Source organism: Pristis pectinata, chromosome 14 (assembly GCF_009764475.1).
Source record: "Pristis pectinata isolate sPriPec2 chromosome 14, sPriPec2.1.pri, whole genome shotgun sequence".
Classification (NCBI taxonomy): Eukaryota; Metazoa; Chordata; class Chondrichthyes; order Rhinopristiformes; family Pristidae; genus Pristis; species Pristis pectinata.
In genome coordinates, this window is record NC_067418.1 from 32,186,109 (window position 1) to 32,210,181 (window position 24,073).

Consider the following 24,073-nt stretch of genomic DNA (forward strand, 5'->3'; position numbering starts at 1 on the left):
TGAGGAAAGAAATTATCTTTCTGTTTATGCCAAAGAGTTATGTGTGTGTGTATCTCTCTCTCTCTGAGGAAAGGAGTTGTAGGTGTGTGTGTATCTCTCTCTCTCTCTCTGAGGAAAGGAGTTGTGGGTGTGTGTGTGTCTCTCTCTCTCTGAGGAAAGGAGTTGTGTGTGTATCTCTCTCTGAGGAAGGGAGTTGTGTGTGTGTGTCTCTCTCTCTCCGAGGAAAGGGGATGTGTCCACCTCTTTTGGGAGAAGGCTTGCTTTGGGATTTCTCCTCTCAGTGGAGCGCCCCACCATCTCTGTGCCGGCTGTCCTCCCTGCAGGCCGTGCAGGGTTTCCCCGCCCATTGCCGGCGAAAGTGAAAGCAAGGCAGAAGGGAGGCTGCTGCTGGATGGTGACAAAGGAAGAAAGGCCGAGCTCGGCGGGCGACGGAGGTGTTCGGGGGTCATGGGCCGGACGGGGGCTTCGCCGCGGCTGCTGGTGCCGGCGGCGATCGCGCTGTTGGTCCTGTTGCCGCCTTCAGGTGGGAGCCGGGGAGCGGGCTTGGGGGTGGGCCGAAAGGAAAGAGACGACTGGCAGCCCGGGCCAGGCCGAGACCTGGAGCCCGGGTGTACAATCCTGCGCTTCAATCCGTGCATTTACCGCCTCTCCCGGTGCATTGGCTGTTTCCAGCGGTGGTGATTGCTGATCTACTGGGTGGTGATTGCTGATCCACTGGGGTGGTGATTGCTGATCTACTGGGTGGTGATTGCTGATCCACTGGGGTGGTGATTGCTGATCTACTGGGTGGTGATTGCTGATCCACTGGGGTGGTGATTGCTGATCTACTGGGTGGTGATTGCTGATCCACTGGGGTGGTGATTGCTGATCTACTGGGTGGTGATTGCTGATCCACTGGGGTGGTGATTGCTGATCTACTGGGTGGTGATTGCTGATCCACTGGGGTGGTGATTGCTGATCTACTGGGTGGTGATTGCTGATCCACTGGGGTGGTGATTGCTGATCTACTGGGTGGTGATTGCTGATCCACTGGGGTGGTGATTGCTGATCTATTGGGTGGCGATTGCTCTTTTCAGCAGTGGTGATTGCTCATCCACTGGGTGGTGATTGCTGATCTATTGTGTGGTGATTGCTGATCCACTGGGGTGGTGATTGCTGATCCGCTGGGTGATGGTTGCTGATCCACTGGGTAGTGATTGCTGTTTCCAGCGATGGTGATTGCTGATCCACTGGGTCAGCTTTCTTTAATTTCAAAAATAATTCATAAAAATATGTACAGGAAATACTTTATAATCAATACATGTCTTTCTATATTCATTGCGCCTTCAAATTTATGTATTATTTTTATAAAGTAGCAATGTCACTCATTTTCCTATTTAAACACAACCCATGAGGTGTTTGAGAGACTGTTACACAAGACCTTCAGTGCCCTATCAAGAGGGGCTAGACAGTTTGGGTCTGTGTTCCCTGGAGTTTTGAGGAGTGAAGTGTGGCCCTTCGATATTTGAATAAGATCTTTGGGGGGGGGCTTGACAAGGGCAAAATGTTGAGAGGTTTTCACTAGTGGGAAAGTCATGGTCAAAGGGGCATAGGTACAAAAATAAGGAGTCAGTTATTTAAATTGATTTATTGCTAAATTGGTTTATTATTGTCACATGTACTGAGGTACAGTGAAAAACTTTGTTTTGCATGCCATCCCTACAGATCATTTAATCACATCAGTACATTGAGATAGTACAAGGGAAAAGCAATAACAGATTGTAGAATAAAGTGTTACAGTTACAGAGGAAGTGCAGTGGAGGCAGACAATAAGATGCAAGGCCATGACAAGATAGATTGTGAGTTCAAGAGTCCATCTTATCGTACAAGGGGACCATTCAATAGTCTTACAACAGCAGGATAGAAGCTGTCCTTAAGCGTGATGGCTCGTGCTTTCAGGCTTTTGTATCTTCTTCCTGATGGGAGGGGGGAGAAGAGAGAGTGTCCGGGTTAGGTGGAGTCTTTGATTATGTTGGCTGCTTCACTGAGGCAGTGACATGTGAAGACAGAGTCGTTGGAGGGGAGGCTGATGTGCAGATTAAGGTGTGTAGAAACTTCTCTCAGAGGGTAGTGAATCTCTGGAATTTTCTGCCCCAGAGGGTGGTGGAGATCAGATCATTAGATTTGTTTAAAGTGGAGATAGATAAATATCCGAAAGATCGAGGATTTGAGGGTTATGGGGAACTGGCACAGAAGAGAAGTTGAGGCCAGCATAGATTAGCTATGATCATATTGCATGGTGGGGCAGGTTGAGGCTGGTGGCCTTCTCTTGCTCATATTATCTTGTGTTCTTGACAGGACTTTAGACTGTGGTCTTTCCCATCAATGCCTTTGTGGTGGCTGCACTGAGATTCATTGCAACAACCAAGCTCTTCAGCACAAATTGTACTTCCCTCTTTGCATCTACTTCATTTAAGCCCCTAATGTGGAAACTGACTTGAAACACTTCATTGTCAAGTTTCTTCTTGATTTGCAATCAGAGTCCTTGGAATCTCATCTTCCTGAGTTCACATGTGGATCAGAAACTCTGATGACCTAATTAATGGTGAAGTTAAAAAGTGTTAGGATTGGGCGGGGGGGGGGGGGGTGGAATAACATCTTGCATTTATACATCACTTGTAGTAAAGTAAAATATCCCAAGGCCCTACACAGAGAAGTGTTAGCAAATAAAATTGGATACTTGAGCTGCTCTGAGAAGAGCCTCTGTCTTTCAGATTGTGCAAATAGCCAAAAACCATTTTAAAAGGTGTCTTTAAGTAGGAGTGGAGATGTTTGTGGTTGGAATTCCAAAATTTTGGTCATAGGAACAATTGTCAGCAGTGGAGGAATTAAAATTGAGAAATGCAGGATTCTAGAATATGAGGAGTGCAGAAATCTTAGCAGGTTGTAGGATGAGAAGGAACACAGAGTTAGGGAGGATAGAGGCTGAGTCATGATGAGAAAATAAGTACTTCAAAATAAAAATATTTTTACTATTGGAATAATTGGATGAATGGTCTAGTTTTGAGCTGTGTTTTCCATTTATACTAAGATAAATATAAGTACAATTTTGTATGATGCACTGTTTTATATATACATTTTTTTAATTTCTAGAAGGAAATTTGAAGTTGAGAGCAAGTAAAAGCCCAGTGGAAGTAATCCTTAATGAAAATGGACTTCTCCAGTGTGAAATTGCTAACCTTACTGGGATCACATTGAACCCAAAGAATTTAGGCATTTTATGGGTTTTCATTAGGGGTACTGAAAAATTAAATATCTTTATCTATTCTGATGGACAAATAACATCTCTATGGAAAGAAGCTGAGCTGTCTGAAAATGCCATTCAAGATGGAAACATGTCACTGTTGCTGAAAAACATTACATTCAAACATTCTGGAGAATATCAGTGTGAGGTTGTTATTCCACCAAATGATAAAGACTCTCTGATGGTAAAGCTTGAAGTTTTAGGTAAGATGATTTACTTCACATGACTGTGAATTATATAATGGCATCTTGTTTATATATAAGTTTGTATTTCAGTGAAAATACTTCTGGAAACACCATCTTGCCAGCATAAAGCCTTAGTATGAAAGCAAAATTCTACATTTATTGGAGATTTGAATTAAGAACAGAAGTATTCAAAATACTCATATCAGGTAGAAACTGTGAACTGAAAGACAGCTGATGTCCTAGTTTGATCTCCTTCCATGGGAACTGCAGAATAGTTTGTACTTGATGTCTAATATTTTCTGATCTGATTTTTCTTACTGATCTGTACATAAAAGTTGCTCTACAAGCTGATGATCCTCATTCTGATAAGAAAAACAATTTACTGGGCTAAATACATATAAAATCTTGTCAATTACTGGAAGGACTGATGAAAGGTAGTTGACTTTGTGCTTGAGTTTATGGGACAGAAACTTAAGTTTAAAAAGCATTCTGAGAGCAACAGCACTTTCTCTTTAACTGCACTTGCGTTCTATTTCTGACACTTGTGCAATGCTACAGATAATACAATAATAAACAATAATGAAATGGTAAAACCTTCCACCTTTCTCACACTTGTGCAGTACTTGCAGTTGTTTAGAATCAACTTAATACCTTTGGAGAATCTTCTGTACTTAGAGATTTCTTTATCTGTTTGATATTAAATTCTGAACATGGAACATGTGAAACATAAAAATAAATCACATAGAATACTGGAGTTTTTACACAAATTTGTACAAATGATGGAGTTACATAGTATGCAAACTTAAAGTAGCTCAAAATCCTTGCATATAGCATTTGCAACGAATTCAAGTTTAAAATAAAATATGATCAATTTTGTCATGGATCTTGGTCATGGAAAAGCAATAATGTAGATGCTGGAAATCTGACATAAAACAACAAAGGGCTGGAAACATTGAACCAGTAGAACAGCATTTGTGGAGAGAGAAACAGGGCTAATGTTTCAGACTAGCTACCTTTCATCAGAATGTGTTCCATTAGCAATAGTATGTCAAATAATATACTGTAGATTATTATGCCGGATCAATACTACATTTAAAGTGTCAGTCCTGGAAGGGAGCATTTTCAAAGGGAGGTAAAACATAAGGCATGTGCTGACTTTAGAAATTATACGTCTTAAGTAAAAACAATGTAACCTGTGAATAAATATGCAATGTTAACTGCTTTTATGCATGATCTGGAATTAGGTGTTAAAAACCATTCCTTTTTTGGTGTGCAACTGAAATAGATTAAAAACCTGCATATTACCTGTCATGGTTCTTATGAAATTTTATACTATCAAAGGCAGCACAGTGGTACAGCTAGTAGACCTGCTGCCTCACAGCTCCAGTGACTTGGGTTAAATCCTGACCCCCCATGCTGTCTGTGTGGAGCTTGCATGTTCTCCCTGTGACTTCGACAGTTCCCTCCAGCTGCTCTGGTTTCCTCCCAAATTCCAATGGCATGCAAGTTGGGAGATTAGTTGGCTACTGTTAAATGTCCATAAAATGTCAGTGACTGATGAATCTGGGGATTTGTGTAAATAGATGCATGGTAATTGGCGTGAACCTGGTGGTTGATGGGCCACTGTGCTATATGATTCTATGACTGTAACTTGCTTTCATACAGTCCCGTTCATTTCCTTAGAAAGGTATATTCCCTGAATTACATGCAGCTGACAGCGCGTGACAGGCCATTTGACCCCAATGACCTGCATTCGCATTAATGCTGCTCCCAAACCACGTCCTACCCTTCCAGTGTTTATTTATCTTCCACTATCTGCGTATCTTTCTACCCTTTCTCCCTCATATTTTTAACTGGATTGCTCTTAAATACATCTGTGCTGTTCACTTCAATTTGTGTTTACAAGTTCCACATCTTAACCACTCTTTGGATAAAAACCTTTTCCTGAATTCCCTATTCTATTTATTAGTGACTGACCTATAGTTATGATGCTGGTTTTAATATCTGATCTCTGTATTCTTCTATGTAACCTATTCATTCTCTTACAGTGGTCTTATCAAGTATCACGCCCCAGACTTAAGACTTTCCTAATGGTTTTAGCCTCTCAATTCTACTATTGTCCTCTATTGTGTGTGTTCTTCCATTCCTCCATGTTTAATGTAATCACTGATTTCCAATATTATTTCCCTACAGTTCAATCCCAGTTCAATGCTTTTTTTTTTATTTTGCTTTACTAACCTGTACTGTTACTGTCAGACATTTGTGTATCATCACCTCTAGATCTTTTTCGTTCTTGTATTCCAATAAGAGTTTATTCAACTTTTTGGCTTCTGTATTCTTCTAGTCAAATTGAACCATTTCACACTTATCTGCATTGTAATTCTTTTGACAATTATCCACTAATTGTGCATGCTTTATGTGTTGAGCTTTGTTCCTTCATGCTAACTATTTATTTGAATTTGGCATTACTAGTATATTTTAAAATTTAATTTAATTCCTAATTCAAAATCATAAATGTCCTTAGTCATGTATCTACAGCTGTGTACCTTATTTGAAGATCTTTAGAAAATCAGAAAATATTACCACTGCTGTAACATGCTTAGCTATCCTTCTGTTGCTTCAAGAAATACAGTGTTGGTCAAATGGCTATCTTGACTGCTGGTTTCTGCATATTTTTCCAGACATTTGAGGAAAGCATAAAATATTAATTCCTACCGGCAATGTCAAGCTTACTGATTTATGGTTTTCAAATTGTATGTGTTTTTTGATCCTCCAGCAGCATTCTCTTTACAAATATTCAATATTTTTATTCAAATATTCAAAATATTTCAGAAACATTCTACATAGTACTATCAACAGTATCTATCCCATTATTTTAAATCATGGATCCAATCCAAAATGTTAATGTTGAAGTACCCTTGTGACATTAGTATACCCTTTTTTTGCAGCACGACCCACAGTGACTGTTGTTTCAGAAAAGGTTGTGGAAGTTGGCAATGGTGGAGAGATGGTCTTGGGTTGTCAGTTGAATGGATATTATCCTTGTGAAAGCAAAACGGAATGGTTTCAGTCAAACCCATCACAAGCGAAAACAAAACTGTTAACTGATATATGCATCGCCCCACCAATCAAAAATCCTGATGGAACATGCAATGTAACCACTGAAGTTCAATTGGAACCTCATGTAGAAGACATTGGCAGCAGTTTTGAATGCCGTGTGACACACAAGACTTTTCCAGAGCCATACACTGTGACTGCTGCAGTGACTTTGAAAGGTTAGTTGTAGTACTCCTGGTTTCTCATTAAAATTTGAAGTTTAGGACTTTTGAAAGGTACTTTAGTGGATTGCTGTTGTCTTTTTATGCAGTCTCTTGGGATCAAGGAAGACTTGGCTCCACTCTGGTCTGTGGCTCATTGGGTGACTAATAAGGCTGATTTGGGACCTGCAGCCCCTACCACACTTGGGGCAGGAGGTGCCTTTCTGGGATGGATGGGTAGTTTGCAATGTTGGGGGGAGGGGGGGAGGGGGAGAGGATATGCTTTTCCATCATTTGTACTGGGCTTGTACGTGCTCCTGGCTCAAGGTTGTCAGTTCCATCCTGAATGCTCTTTCTCCACTATGAGCAATCGTGGCCAGAAATTCCAGGAGTCAGCACGCTCTTGCATCAAGGAGGCTTTGACAACATCCTTGAATCTTTTCTGCTGTCCACCCAGTAACCTTGTCTCATGACAGCTTGAAATAGAATGTCTATTTCATGTGCGTGGCCAGAACTGGGTTGTGGTTGGGATTGCGGTTGTATATTTATTTGGAAAACAAGTCTGATATTTTTTTGAGTAGAGATTAGTTTGATTGGTATTGGTATTGGTTTATTATTGTCACTTGTACCGAGGTACGGTGAAAAACTTGTCTTGTATATCGATCGTACAGGTCAATTCATTACACAGTGCAGTTACATTGAGTTAGTACAGAGTGCATTGATGTAGTACAGGTAAAAACAATAACAGTACAGACTAAATTGTCACAGCTACAGAGGAAGTGCAGTGCAATAAGGTGCAAGGTCACAACGAGGTAGATCGTGAGGTTATAGTCCATCTCATTGTATATGTTCAATAGTCTTATCACAGTGGGGTAAAACTGTCCTTAAGTCTGGTGGTACCTGCCCTCAGGCTCCTATCTGATGGAAGAGGAGAGAAGAGAGAATGACCTGAGTGGGTGGGGTCTTTGATTATGCTGCCTGCTTCGCCAAGACAGCGAGAGGTAAAGACAGAGTCCAGGGAGGGGAGGCTGGAGTCCGTGATGCGCTGGGCTGTGTCCACAACTCTCTGCAGTTTCTTGCGGTCCTGGGCAGAGCAGTTGCCGTACCAAGCCGTGATACATCCAGATAGGATGCTTTCTATGGTGCATAGGTAAAAGTTGGTGAGAGTCAAAGGGGACAAACCAAATTTCTTTAGCTTCCTGAGGAAGTAGAGGCGCTGGTGAGCTTTCTTGGCTGTGGCATCTACGTGATTTGATCAGGACAGGCTGTTGGTGATGTTCACTCCCAGGAACTTGAAGCTCTCAACCCCCTCGACCTCAGCACCATTGATGTAGACAGGTGCATATACACCACCCCATTTCCTGAAGTCAATGACCAGCTCTTTTGTTTTGTTGACATTGAGGGAAAGGTTGTTGTCATGACACCATTCCACTAAGTTGTCTATCTCCCTCCTGTACTCCGACTCATCACTGTTTGAGATATGGCCTACAATGGTGGTATCATCTGCAAACTTGTAGATGGAGTTAGAGCAGAATCTGGCAACACAGTCATGAGTGTATAGGGAGTAGAGTAGAGGGCTGAGGACACAGCCTTGTGGGGCACCAATGTTGAGAATAATCGTGCCGGAGGTATTGCTGCCTATCCTCACTGATTGCGGTCTATTGGTTAGAAAGTCAAGGATCCAGTTACAGGGGGAGGTGTTGAGTCCCAGGTCTCGGAGTTTGGTGACATGATATAAATTTTCAAAGACTTTTAGAATGTTGATTAAACTATTTTCACAAAATATTTTAGTAGAACTTTATGCTAACACCTATCCATGAACTTTCTTCTGCAGGTGCAAGTAAATTTAAGTACATGCATTATTTATAATTATCTTGCCAAAGTGTTGAGCATTTTGTGGGACGTTTCACACATTTTTAAGTAACAGTTGTTTCTTCCATCCAATAACTTCAATATCTTTTATTAATCAGGCATTCAGTTCTTTTGATAATTGTGTGACTCTTCAGGGTTAATTTTACTTGACATTAAAGTACTTTACTTTCTAAATAGTGTGTTCCGCTTTCTAAGTAAAGAGTAAAGAAATTCTTCCTTTCTTTCTCTTTATTTCCTATTTGTACTCCATTTTATCAATGGCCTTTAAATTCTCCCATGTGGAAAAATTTCCTTCTTGGTCACTTAGTCATTTCTAAGTCTTTTCCCCGACATGTTAAGTCTTTTCCCAGTAGTTGTAATCTTTAGATTTGTACCATCTTGTAAATTTTTTTGCACTTTTTTTTAAACAGAAGCAGAAATTCGTCTGTCTACAAGATCAATAGTCGGAAGCGTCATTGCAAGCATTATTATCTCTGTATTACTAATAGCCGCAGGAATTTTCCTTTACATGCGGTACTATTATAAAGGTAATGTCTATGTACTAGGAATGAATTCGTAGCAACTGACTAAGAGGAAACTTGAGTTATTGGGATGGGGCACAATACAAACTTTTATACCAGATTTTATAACTTTCTGGTTAACCAGTGCTGCACAAAACTTGCTACAATTTTGTGAGTTTTATTTATTTCATGTAGTATTACTAAATATGAATGATTAGTCTTTCAATTGAAATTCATTGTGAAATTTCTAACTGTAAAGGTTAATCTATTTTTGTTTTGTAGTTTGATGAATGATTTTCATAAATTTCCTGCCTAGAATCTTTTGTTGCACTCTGACAGTTTGCTCTATGCAGCTGCAGAATGTCGCTGTTACTCTTGCATTTTATTGTTGTACAGTATTTTTATATCACTGATTCAGCAGCGTTACCAATAACCATTGCTTAGTTCTTCTGGAACTTACTGTAAGTGAATTAAGTGAACATTTACATGGGAAGGAAATTCAAAGGATTTAATTGTTTGTTTAAATTGCTGCATTGAGGAAAATGATGTTGATTTATTTGTTTATTTACTGTTTAGTGCCAGAATTTATATCTTACTGGTAGCATGAGGGGCCTCTACTCTCTTTAGATCTGTTGAGCAGTCATCTTGACTAGCTGGGGGAGCAATCAATGTGGTTCAAAGTGCTTTGGTTGCAAACAGTACGAAGCACAACTTCAAAAAACCTTTGGGCAGACTGGTGCCATCTGCTGTCTCTAAACTGTTCTGCAGACTGAACAGTAAATGCATTATTTTTATTATTTCTCATGTATCTTTTAAAATAACAAACATATTTTGGGTTCTCTTCTAATATTTCTGTGTTCTGTTGCTTCACCTCTGTGTGGCACTTTTTATGCTTTTTTATAAAACCTCCCACACCTCTGAACTGCCAGCATTACTTTGAATAGTGCTATTGTCCCATGTTTGGTCCCACATTTTTAGGATATTTGTTTTAAGTTAAATTTGCACTAAGTGTGTACATTTATGTTCCTATTTCACTGTCTTAATTTCATCATTAGCTGTCAGGAGTGCTGATACCCCCATAGGAATTGTCCTCGATGTATTTGGGTCCATGGAATTGAAACTGCAGTTTGATAAAAATGTTTGTGATCGTTAAGCATTGCCTTTAAGCTCATCCCAGTTAAGTGAATCTTAATAAGAATGGAATTCGTCTAGCTTTGATCTAATTTAGCAGCCTTATGTAATGTTGACAAGTTCTGTTCTGGATGGCAAACGTGAAATATGAATGAAATCAAACAATAGCATTTCACAATCAAATCTGAGCCTTCATTAAGGCTTGTTCATCCTAACTGATAGGAATTTTCAGGAAAAGTCAAACATAATTTGAAATAGTCTAGCTTTAAATTTCTTTTTTTTCCTTTCATTCTCAGTTCCACCCAAGGTATCAGATATTCAGTTGTCTCCTCGAATTTTACACCAAGAACTTGCAAAGGTCACTTGCCATGTGTCTGGATTCCGACCTGATGTTATTAATGTTGGCTGGTATTTGAGGAGGCAGAATGGCACTGAAGAGAAATTCATTGGTGAACACAAAAAAGGCCAGTTGGTGGCATTATTTGGCAAAGAAAAGAAGATAAACGAAACAGGACAAATGAGTGAAATTGAGGGCAAATGGAAAATCAGCACAATAACTTCTGAGAAAAATAGTGACGGGACACACAGCCTTTCTTGCACTCTTGAAGTTTATCCTGACATAATGGAAGATAACAGAGCAGAAATCATATGCAGAGTGAAACATCCAGCTGGATCGGAGGAGAAGTGCATCCAATTCTATGTTAATGGAAGTAAGCATTTTACTAATCAATATAAAGTCATTGTTGTGATGGGAACATTTCATATTCAATTTGCCCAAATTTTAGATCTCCAGTACCATTTCTTGATTTGAATCATTAAATGCTGGAATTCCTGATTGTATAGCCTGGAAGTTACAATTTTGAGTTTTCAAATTTTTAGTGTTGAGGTCCTTATGAAGTTCATGGTTAATCACTTTGAACAGCATACTCTGCTTTGAAAAGACATTTGCAAAATGATATATTTGCAGTTGGAAGTTGCCATGGTACATTGTCAGGTTAAGTGAGAATACATCTTCTAGTAGATCTAGCAGAGAATAGATCTTCGAGCATAGTTTACCCTTATAGATAGATAGATTGGTTTTAAGTACATCCATTGTAGTAAATTAATTTATTTAAAAGCATTCTTACATAATTGTAAATAACATAAGTGCCACCAAGAAATATTACTAAGGAAAACAGTTTACGCCACTTTTTGAAATGTTCAGTACATGAAAATGTATCTGGAACCAGGACTATAGGCTCTGAAGGATTAGAGAAGAATTGTAGCAGTATAGTAGAAAGGGTCTGAAACAGTACATCTATTGAAATTCCTGGAACACTTCCACTCTTAAAAATAGCTGTTGGGACTAGATCAGTTTGAAAAGTTAAACATCAAAATTTAAAGATTTTTGTTGGTATTTTTATATGCCATCTTTTTCAATGTTGAGAAGCCTCAAAGTACTTTACAGCCAGAGGAAAACTTTTGAGGTTTAGTCAGTCACAAAGTTGGAAAGAGATTACGTAACCAAGGCAAATTATTGGAACTAAGATAAAATTGAAATCAAGGATTAGTTTAATGTTGGGACTGTTCCTGAATGGCCAGCCTTGTGCCCAAGTTCCTGACTGTCTTTGATGAGATGAGCTTTTTGCAAATTTGCCTTGAAATTTTGAGCTGCACTATTGAGTCTGAAAATTGCTGCAAGCGAAAGAGAAAGATACAGCACGAGTTAGAATTAAAAGTAGGGTACAGAGTAGACCAGTTGCAAAGAGAATTAAAGTGCTACCAGCCTAATGTATATGCTGAATTGTAAATGACCTTTCTGTTTTTGAATATTGTATGATGAATACACAAATAACATTTTCTGAAGAGATTGTGAATAAGTTAAACTGATTTTACTTTCTTTTTCTCTTTCAGTTGCTCCTAAATTGGCTAACATAATTCAACCTCCTGTTGTGCATCATAACAGATCAGTAATGCTGACATGTCCAATAAATTTTTTCAAGCCACGTACTTTAACAATCAAATGGTATGAAAAAATAAATGGGGTGAAATCTCTTTTGCTGGATTACAACACTGGAGATGAAGTAATTTCCTCTGTTGGCCGTTATTCTCATCGTGTGAATGAGTTTAGTTATCCTGACCACACTTACAGTGTCCACAGCATATTGTTCTTTAATGCAACAATCGAAGAAGATGATGGTAAAGAATATTGCTGTGAAGTGAATCACATGAGTTTAGAGCATCCAGCAGAACAATGGGCTAAACTGGAAGTAAAAGGTAACTCAGACTTAAAGTTCTTGATAGTGCATTAAAATGCCTAGTCATCTCTCCTTTGTTCACATTACTATGAAATATTTCAGTCAGAGACAATAAAATGACATGCCACCATGGCCATTTTTAGTGACGAATCATTGCAAATTTGATCACTTACGTCTTATATCTCTGTGGTCCCTGAGTGATATCAACAGTAATGTGAATCCCAGTTGATTAAGCATTGTGTTGTGGTGACTCCAGCTTCCTTGGTGTGGGATTCTTATTGTGTTTTAAAAAGGGGAAACATTCATCTAATCTTTTAGGAATGTATTTAAATTAGATAAAGAGTGAAACAATAATATGCTAAGTTGTGATGCCGATCTATCTAAGTCTTCCATAACTTTGTCTGCATGTAGTTTTATTACACCTTATGATTCAAATTCCATTGATTCACCCTAGATAAATAAAACACAACCAAATTACACATTTTATTGGTTTGTGGTAAGGAGGTTCTTTGAGCTGCAGCTGAAATCCTTAGTTTTGCATCCTACTGGTGGTGAATTCTACATCTGAAATAAGAATGCGTGATATTGATAGTGAATGTAATTTGTGAGACAGTTCCATTAACCAACACCTGCTCTCTCCATCTCAAGAAGCAAGCCTATAAGAACCTGTGAAGGTTTTGACTTCAGGAAATTTCTGCTTTAATTTCCAGTGAACTATTTTTATTATTAAAATATGTTCTACCCTCAGTCCTTTAAAACATAAATTTTCTGATGAAATCGCATTGTATTTCCTGGGATATTTCTGTGCACAAATTGATCCTGCATTCACTACATTACGATAATTTGTAGATAAGATATCTTTATTAGTCACATGTACTTTGAAACACACAGTGAAATGCATTTTTTTTTGCGTCGTGTTCTGGGGGCAGCCTGCAAGTGTCACCACTCTTCTGGCGCCAACGTACCATGCCCACAGCTCCTAACCCATACGTCTTTGGAATGTGGGAGGAAACCGGAGCACCCAGAGGAAACCCGTGCAGACATGGGGAGAACATACAATCTCCTTACAGACAGCGGCCAGAATTGAACCCAGGTCGTTGACGCTGTAATAGCTTTACGCTAACTGCTACACTACTGTAAAGCACTTGGATATTTATTTCTTCCTTCTTTGTGTTTTGCTTTCTTTTCCTGTTCTGATATGATTTAGTGCCCTCAACTACATGCAGATTTAGATTGCCTAATCATTGGGCTAAATATATATAGGATATGTTAATTAGCAGAATAAAATACTTCTGAACACCATCACATTTTTTAAAGTTTAGCACTTCCTGTCCTTAGAATTAGGTTCAAACTATATTCCAGATTGACAAATACCATTCTAATACAAAATGAACAATACAGTGTTAACTTTGACTGTGATGTTAAACTGAGGACCGATCTCCCTGTTCAGGTAGATGTTATAGATCCTATGGTACAGTTTCTTAAAATAATCGGCATATCTGGCACATTGTGCTTTTTAGCAAAAAATGTTTTGAAATCTGAGTGTTTATCATGAATATGAAATATATATATGGATGTAGTAAAACTCGAATAATTTTTATTTTGCAGCACTTCCTTCGCTTAATACCATCCTGTGTGAACCAGTGAACCCTGAAATGGACAAAGAGTTGACTCTCTCTTGCAAAGTGCATTCATTTTATCCTAAAAGCATTATTGTCCATTGGTTCAAAGATAAGAAAGCTATAAAGGATGTTGAAACATCTGAAATAATTGAGAATCCTGACAAGTTGTATGAATTAACCACTACTTGCACAATAATTCCGACGTTATCAGACATAGAGAGTAAATATCAATGTCAGGTTAATCACGAGAGCCTTATACATCCAAGGTTTGTGGAATATATTCCTGAAAATTTAGGTATGTTTACTCTCCTTTCATAGACTTTTCTGCAGTTTAATAATATGGATCTTTTTCTTTATAATTTATTTGTGTTCTAATTTCATACATTGTATTCACTCAACTTTCGGTCATCATTCCTTTTACCTGCGCAATGAGCTTAGTAGTCAGTGCTTCTGGTCAGCAAAACATTGAGTTTAAAATGCTCCAGTTCCTCACACTTGGGAACCTAATAGTACTATCAATAGGTCAATAAGAAAATGTAATAAGTAGAAGTAATTGTGTAGAGGGAATACTTGCCAAGACTCAAATTTACACTTGCAGGTACTTGCCCCTTTCAAGCCCTGGGGACTTTTGGAAAACTTTGGAATACCTCTGATTTAGGGTCCCATTTGCAATGTAGGAACCTCTGGCCATGGAAAAATAAGCTCACTGTCATCAAAATTAGGTTATATTGAATAGCCATGCTAAATATAAGTGGAAGGAACAAGGCAGCGTACAAAATCGTTTGATCAAATTGACTTGTATTGTTACTAATCAATTTCAAAGTGGACTGGGTAATGGTGAAATTCCAAGAAACATTAAAAATATTATTTCTCAAAAATATGAACAGTGATGGGCATTAAATTCTACATTTGTTTAATTTATGTGGTGATCCAGCAGACGTAGTAACAACCAAATTATAATGGTATTTATTCCAATTATTTGAAATCACTTTAACACTATTTTTGAAAATCCTAAAACTACAATGCTGGCTGACGATGTATAATGCCAGATGATGTTTCAAAGTTCTGGTGACAATCCTATTGTAGTTCAGCATTCATTCTGGATTAATTCTTGTTTTTCTTAAGATCTGTATGGTGTATCTCTTGGTGCTTTTATTTAGAAAGATTCTATTGCTTAAAATGTATCATAATTGATTAAGAAGAAGAAATGAAGTGATTCATTTTAGAATCAGAATATTGTGAGTTTCTTGTGGAGTTTATATTAAGTGACAAATTCTGGTGTATCAGAAGACCTGTTTACATCTGTGTGAGCATTGAAATTGAGATATTAATATTGATAGTCCATGTTGTGGCATTCTAGATAATTTACAAACACTGATTACATTCATAACACACAGTACCAACATTTTTGTGGAACATGTATCTGAAACAAAATTTAAGCTGCATTTTACCTTTTCTTATTCCTCTTTATTATAGTATCTCCACCCAAAGTAAATGAAATTTCCTGCGATCCTGTCAACCCTGAAATTGGGAAATCATTGACTTTGGCCTGTGAAATAAATGAGTTTTATCCAGAGGGTATTCAAATCGATTGGTTCAGAGATGACGTGAGAATAACTGAAATTACAAAATATGGAATCATTAACGAAGAATTATGGGATGAACATGGTCTCTACAACAAAGTCACCAAATTAACCTTGACTCCAAGCACTGATGATCATCAAGCTGAATACAGAGTTGAAGTTTATCATTCAAAGTCTTCTTCCAAACCCCAGAAGCAATGTTTCCAACTATTTCTTGAAGGTGAGTTAAAATTTTCTCTTTATTAAGATATGGTATGCTAAAGAAAATCATAATTGAGAGCACCAGCCAGAGTTGATACCAAGACCTTACCTGCTCTGGGAAGGTTAATTGAGAATTATTTGAGTGTCAGAATAACACACATGTAGTGGGGGGTGGGGGGCTGTCGCTATTCCTAGAGAAAGGCTTGTATCACGTTTGTCCCTAACGCAGAGCCGCATTACCTGTGCATGTGTCAAGAAATGTGAGTTGGAAAACAACTGTGCATTTATTTATTTATTTATGTTCATATAAATTCTGTGAGAGCGAGTTTTATTCCATTTCTCAAACTTTCGGGTAGTGATTTGTGAATTCTGTAAGGGCAAATTTACATAACCTGAATGGCTGAAACATGGGGGTCTCCTGCAATTATTCAATTATGTATTTCTTTTGCCTTCCGTTTGTTCTGAAAAGGGATAGTTTAATTTTACACAAAGATTTGCTACCTAATTAGTTGTTGAGAACCATGCTATTTCCCTGCTTGATCGTAGCCTGAGGAAATTGAATAACATAATGATCTGCTTGTTGTAAATTGATACATTTTAGCACTGGAGATGAAGAGAAGAATCTAACCACTTCCTTCTGATGTTCAGTGACTTTAACATTGACAGCGTGCCACACCATTCATATCCTGGATGTTGCCCTTGATCAGAAATAACCAAACTGGACACATACATGCAATAAAATAGTGATTATCACATGTAGGTAATGTAGGCATCTTGTAAAGTCACAAGTCTTGGGTCTGAAGTGTAATTGAATACTGTTGTCTGGATGTATCAATGCTCAATTAACTAACAAGGATAAGGCAGGCAAGGCACCCAATACACACATCCATTCTTTTCATCACAATCCACCTGTAAATGCTGCTTTCCATGTGAACAATGTGCATGAGGTGCTGCAGTATGTTTAGTAACACCTTCCAAACCTCCGCTGCCTAGAATGACAACACCAGGTGTGTGGGAACGTATTGAAGTCACCTGACTTGGACCTGTATTTCTTTCATTTGCATGGATCACCCTGCCCAAATTTGCCACATGTGGAACCCACTCGGCTGCACCCAGTTGTTGTCCAGAGAGGGCAATGGGTTTCATTATGCAGATAGGTCTCAGATCTGAGTTCCTGATCCCAGGACATCTTAGCAGTTAATGACAGTTTGACAGATGTCAAAGACTTTTAAATTTGTCTGAAATAGGCAACAACTTTAAATGGATTTTAATTAAAAAAAGTAAATCATAAAAAAAATTAACACATTAAAACACTAACGAATAATTAACACTAAAATAAAGTAAGTGAAGTCCACATTTGCCTTTTTCCTTGGATGACCTCTTTCAATTGACCCCATGGGTTTGTCATTCCCATGTTGGTTCTCCCAGCAAACCTGAAGGTGAAATGTGAGGTGCATTGGCCCTCATCTGCACCTCGTCACTCCTCCACCATTTGAGTCAGTTGTGTCAGAAGTCCAGGATTTCTTCGTAGTCTGATAGCTGAAGATCCCTATAGAACCACTAATTATCACTAAGTATGGTTTAGCCCATTGTAACTGAAATTCTGTTACCTTCTGCTTAACAGCATGGTGAGAGTGCATTAATGCTTTACTTCAGTTTTTCAAGGGTGAGTACAGATAGACAAAAAAATGCCACCCTTGTCACCAATTCCCACTGTCAAAGAATAGTTCAGGAAAAAGTTTGGAAATACATTATGGCCATATCAAGCCTTTTGTAGCTATTAAGTATATTTTCTTTTCATTATAGGCTTACCAAAATTTTCTGACTTCAAAATGGAGCCAAAGATTCCATCGTATGGGCATCATTTATCTGTGTCTTATTCAGTGCATGATCTTTTAAGTAAAAATGTTACTTTTGAATGGTACAAAGGATCTGAGCCTGTAAAAGGAGGAATAACCAACTCAGATTTTGTGTGTACCCATCAGAAGACTTACAGGGTAGAGAGTTGCCTTAATTTTTTAGTGACTGCAGAAGACTTTGAAAAAGATTTAATCTTTCTGTGTAAAGACCATTCTAAAGGTGAAGAATTAAAAAGACTTATCCAACTGCCCCTGAAAGGTGAGTTTATTGCCAATATACTGCTTTTAATGATATTTTGAGAATTTATTATTTAAAATTTGCATATAACAGGTATTGAAGATGTTAAGTGTCATGCAATGAGTGCAAAAGAATGCTTTTTTGTTCATCTCCTTACATGGGTTTTTAGAAGAAATTTCTCATCTTTGGGTGTCCAATCCAATGAGGGGCCCTTCACTTGGGGATCTGTGACATCCGAGAACAGAAGAATCAACAGGGAAGTTGCCTGGCTACTCAGACTGAAGAATTTTCACACACATTCACTTGCTCAGTAAAGAATAAAAATTAGATATATATTGTATAGAAAGCAAAATAACAATTAGAGTCATAGAGTTGTACAGCACAGAAAAGAGCCCTTTTACCAACCACATCCATGCTGATTCTTTTGCCTATCTGCATAAATCCCATTTGCCCACATTAGGACCAGCCAATTGCCTATTTGATTCCACCAGCTCCTCTGGCAGCATATTCCAGATGTCAGCCAGTCTCTCTGCAGATTATACGATTTGGATTAAGAGAACTGTCTAAAAGAAGAAAAATATGAAAAAAATTTGCTGTATTAATTTTCAAATTCTCTAAGTTTTCAAGCCTGAAGAGGATGTTCAAAACCAGCTGCACTTTTTTAATGACCTAACTTGCAGGCATTTTCCAAGTTAGATATTTGGTAGTTAGCTTGATTTTGGAGCTTGCATGCAGATTCCATTGACACCAATTATAGAAATGCATCCTTTGGAGTTAAAGGGTATCACTGCAAAAACTTTCAGAATTCTTGTTTGTGTGTGTGTGTGAGAATGCCAGAAGTTGCAGAATGATTTGTTGCTCATTTTTAGTAGATATTTACATACTTCAAATTTAGTTATTTTGTTTGTACGGTTCTTTTTTGGAATATAAAGCAAGTATTGCAGTTATTGATGAATATGTTGAACAATTGATTGGTATTTGGTATTTGTGACTATTTCCACAGCTATACCTCCCAAAGTATCAGAAATCAAGTGTGACCCTGTTCAGCCCAAAATGGGTGAAAATGCCACTCTTACTTGCAGCATTGAACATTTTTGCCCAATGGATATAGATGTTGTGTGGAGCAAAGGATGGAACGAATACATCAAACAGCAAATAGTAGAACTGCCCAAAATTAATGAAAAAGGGCTGTACTCTACAATTACAAAACTGCCAATTGTCGTAACAGGAGATTCAGAAGATTATGTTTGTGAAATTCGACATGCAAAGACCAATGATATTGTTGAGAAGACATTCAAATTACAGATTTAAGTCTGCTTTGTAATTTCACTACCCTGTAATGCTTTTAATTTTACTACTCTGTGCAGAATTATTGCAACAAATTGAGGCAGAGCCGAACTGTCTGAATTTATATTAGAAGTTACTTGGAAGTATTTTCAGTTTAAAAGTACAATATAATTATTAGAGTTAGCCATTGTGGGCTTCATCAAATTTACAAATCACCTCTATTATAAAGTTACTGCAGCTAACAGGTGCTGATTACTTCATGTACATGGAGTGACATGACATACAGCATACTTTTCAGGGCAGAACTATGGTAAACCCATATTCTCAAGAAAATTAGCCCAATCCCACTTAAAATAATGAACTTTGATAGCAGTATTTTTTTAAAATGTATAACCTTGGAGCTTGGCATGCCAGTTCCAATGGCAATTAAAAGTCAACTTGATTTTTGTGGCCTGGAATTGTTGTCGGCTGACCAGGTAAGGGCAGCATATTTTCTTCAGTGAAGGACAATCTTGAGTCAGGTGGTTTTTTATGGTGTCAATTAATTTCATAATCACTGTACCTATGATGCATTTGAACATTTTTCCAGATTTTTATCCAGGCTTTTGGATTATGAATCCAGACATTTAGCTACTGCTCCATCTTTCCCATTTTATCCAGATGTTTCACCATAGGAAGTTAAACAGTTTTGAGAGAGAATTATCATCATTTAGTTGCATTCATATCTTTTGGAGCCTAACTTGTGATGTAGCAAAATGTTGTCACAGAAAGTGCACAATCTTGTATTTTGCAGTGTAGTACACTGGTACAGTACATAGACCTGCACCCCAGAGAGCTGATTCATTATAGCATTCTTGGCCCAGAAAAAAAAATTAAAAATTACTTAAAACATAAAAATAGAATCTTATTTCAGTGGTTGGTAAGCTGATGGAGAAGATCCTGAGAGGCAGGATTTATGAATATTTGGAGAGATATAATATGATTAGGAATAGTCAGCATGGCTTTGTCAAGGGCAGGTCCTGCCTTACGAGCCTGAATGAATTTTTTGAGGATGTGACTAAACACATTGATGACGGAAGAGCAGTAGATGTAGTGTATATGGATTTCAGCAAGGCATTTGATAAGGTACCCCTTATCATTATGGGTTCAAGGCTTATTGAGAAAGTAAGGAGGCATAGGATCCAAGGGGACATTGCTTTGTGGATCCAGAACTGGCTGGCCCACAGAAGGCAAAGAGTGGTTGTTGACGGGTCATATTCTGCATGGAGGTCAGTGACCAGTGGTGTGCCTCAGGGATCTGTTCTGGGACCCTTACTCTTCATGATTTTTATAAATGACCTGGATGAGGAAGTGGAGGGATGGGTTAGTAAGTTTGCTGATGACACAAAGGTTGGAGGTGTTGTGGATAGTGTGGAGGGCTGTCAGAGGTTACAGAGGGACATAGATAGGATGCAAAACTGGGCTGAGAAGTGGCAGATGGAGTTCAACTTAGATAAGTGTGAAGTGGTTCATTTTGGTAGGTCAAATATGATGGCAGAATATAGTATTAATGGTAAGACTCTTCGCAATGTGGAGGATCAGAGGGATCTTGGGGTCCGAGTCCATAGGATGCTCAAAGCGACTGCACGGGTTGACTCTGTGGTTAAGAAGGCATACGGTGTATTGTCCTTCATCAATCGTGGAATTGAATTTAGGACCCAAGAGGTAATGCTGCAGCTATATAGGACTCTGGTCAGACCCCACTTGGAGTACTGTGCTCAGTTCTGGTCGCCTCACTACAGGAAGGATGTGGAAGCCATAGAAAGGGTGCAGAGGAGATTTACAAGGATGTTGCCTGGATTGGGGAGCATGCCTTATGAAAACAGATTGAGTGAACTCGGCCTTTTCTCCTTGGAGCGACGGAGAATGTGGGGTGACCTGACAGAGGTATATAAGATGATGAGAGGCATTGATCAGGTAGAAAGTCAGAGGCTTTTTCCCAGGGCTTAAATGGTTGCCACAAGAGGACACAGGTTTAAGGTGCTGGTGAGTAGGTACAGAGGAGATGTCAGGGGTAAGTTTTTTAATCAGAGAGTGGTGAGTTCGTGGAATGGGCTGCCGGCAACGGCGGTGGAGGCGGATACGATAGGGTCGTTTAAGAGACTTTTGGATAGGTACATGGAGCTGAGAAAAATAGAGGGCTATGGGTAAGCCTAGTAATTTCTAAGGTAGGGACATGTTCGGCACAACTTTGTGGGCCTTAGGGCCTGAATTGTGCTGTAAGTTTTCTATGTTCTATGTGCTAAAATTATTCAAACTTGCCAGCTTAACCATTTACCGGTTTGCCAATTGGGTTCACACAACTTGTTGAAGGTCCCATTTGCTCTGCCCATGAGATTGCATTGGCACAAAAGCTAGTTAGATGTTCAGTCAATGAGATGCGGCACATCATTGTTGCTTGGCCAATGAGAATTAAGTAACATATCTCATTGTGTTTACAAGTAATTCACATGCTCAGTAGCTCTAAAGGGATTCTTGTTCAAGTACTTGAATCCATAATGTCTGGAAAAGGATTAGGAAGTGGTGGTGTGGATGTTATGTTAAAAGTATTGAGAAGGAGCATTATCTTGGATGTGAAAATCCAAGTGTTGAAAGAGCTTGAAGTGATGAGTACCAGATGGACGTGGGGTAACATTTCAGTTGTATTATATTGACCATTCATTCATTTTTATTGAACACAGTCAAGCTTCTGGGAAGATCACAATTTCCTTTGGTGTCATAAAGTTAACTCATTCAAGGGTCAGTTACGTGGAGAGCAGGTTATGTACTGTATGTAGGTGAAACATGCATTTAGGCCAGCTTATAATCAAGGAGAAGGCCAGCAGAAGCTTTACCACCCAAAAGAATCTTTAATTGATTAAAGCATGCTGTAGAGGGATCTGAGGCCTGTATGAACATGGGATGCAACTGTGTATCCCTTTACCCAATCGAAATGAAAAGTTGTTAGTGAACCTGGAGTTGCAAGTTAAAATCATGCACAGAAAACGAAACAAAAGTATAGAAAGAGAAGAAAGGTAAGGAGATTTAAAAATCAAAGTTTGACCAAAAAGGCTATTCTCTAACTTGCCAATAAAAATTTGAAGAAATGAAATTCCACACTGGAAAAGTTAACTTTCAGTGCTGGAAAGCTGATGTGGCACAAATTGGAAGATAATGTTATCATTCCAGAGGGGATTAACTTTTTTTCCCTCACTTGTTTAATTGTTATCTGTCATGTACATGATATTAGTTTAACTTATTTCTATGTTGTCTTTCAGTAATTTAGCATAGTTCTGGAGGAATGAGGAAATTTGGATTGCAGCTTTCTCTTCTTGATGTTTAAATGCCTGTACAATTGCTGATTTACAATGAATTGAATAACAATAAGCCTAGCTGGTCTCACTTTTTTTCTGTGGAAAATGTGAAACTTTAAAAACTAAATGTATTTGTATCTGCAAAAGTTTGTCTATCAAAAAGGCCCTGAGGTATTTGGACTGTGCTCTCCACAGCATAGATCTAACAGTGTGAAACTGATCTGTAAAATGTGTTTGTGGTTTGAATATAGATGAGCAACTTTTCAGTCCAGGGAGGCAAGTAATAAAGGGCTCATTAAAATCCAGTTGTAATTTTAAATGATAATTGTTTACTTTGTTTAGTTAGTTGAATTTAAAGATATTATGCAAAGTGACAAGTGCTTTGTGCTGGCACCTTATTACATATTAGAATGATTCTTCCTTTTAGCTCATCCCTTAGGTTTGAGGGTGAGTACTCCCATTGCAGTTTTGCAGGTTCTGAGTTTGCTAACGAGACCACTGTGTAAACGGACTCTTCCATAGATGGTGGTTGACAGGGTGCGTGGATAGTTATTCTGTAAGGTGATCCCCTCCTGCCACTTCTGCAGGACTTCTATGTGCTCCCCACATAAGGCTTTAGATTCTCAGTGTCATCGCAAATACTACTATTCCACTTGAGAAATCATTGGCCAAAGATCCCCATGTGTGGGGATATTGCTTTGTCTTCAAGGAGGCTTTGAAAACGTCTTTGAATCTCTTCCTCTGTCTGCTTGGTAATCTCTTCCTGTGATAGAGTTTGGAGTGGAGACGCTCTTTTGGGAGTCTAGTATCAGACATGCAGACAAAGTGACCTGTAATTCTTCATGACACTGTCTGTCATTGGAATAAGTGACTGATAGTCACATTGTTTATTTTTATTTTTTTTTGTCACAAGATTATCAATTCCTGATTACCCTTAAATTTAATGGCTTGATGGTGTCACATACCAGCAACAAAAGAGACACACCGAGTCATGTATAAGTGTTAAAAACTATGTTATTAATAACTACTAATGATAATAAGAAAAATCAAGGTCAAAATGTTAGATCTTAAACATTAACCCCAAAAACTAAACTCGTAGTGTGTGTGTGGCAAGTTCCCAAACTCCAATTCCAGGAATAGTTCTCAAAGTTCAGTTCAGCAAGCTGTAAGGTGAAACGTGAGCAAAGGCTTCTGCAAAACCACTGTTGACTGAAGAGGAAATGTAGAGAGAAAATAGAGAGTAATTTACAAAATCCAAATGTTCCACTTTGGAACTCGTACGACACCTCAATCACTGATGATCTCCATTCCTTTGTTCCGAACTATCTGCCACCCTGAAAGGCATCCGAGATGTGGCCGTCCACACAAATACCTGTTTCCTTCTACAGGTTAATGACAAAGTGAACTCCACTGGATAATTCCAAGAATCCAAATGTGGATTGTAGTGACAGACACAGTTATTGTTTTTCATCCATCAATAGAGACC

At 38.4% G+C, this 24,073-nt stretch overlaps 1 protein-coding gene across 1 annotated transcript; it reads left to right on the forward strand.

The window, feature by feature from the left end:
• The first annotated feature begins 236 nt into the window (after window positions 1-236).
• Window positions 237-22,660, forward strand: LOC127577890 (uncharacterized). The gene is made up of 10 exons (XM_052029530.1): window positions 237-523; window positions 3,133-3,486; window positions 6,417-6,743; window positions 9,008-9,124; window positions 10,525-10,938; window positions 12,122-12,484; window positions 14,074-14,382; window positions 15,564-15,890; window positions 17,678-17,989; window positions 18,972-22,660. The coding sequence occupies exons 1-10, from the start codon at window positions 448-450 to the stop codon at window positions 19,277-19,279; spliced, it is 2,907 nt and encodes a 968-aa protein (XP_051885490.1). The 5' UTR covers window positions 237-447; the 3' UTR covers window positions 19,280-22,660.
• Window positions 22,661-24,073: the final 1,413 nt, after the last annotated feature.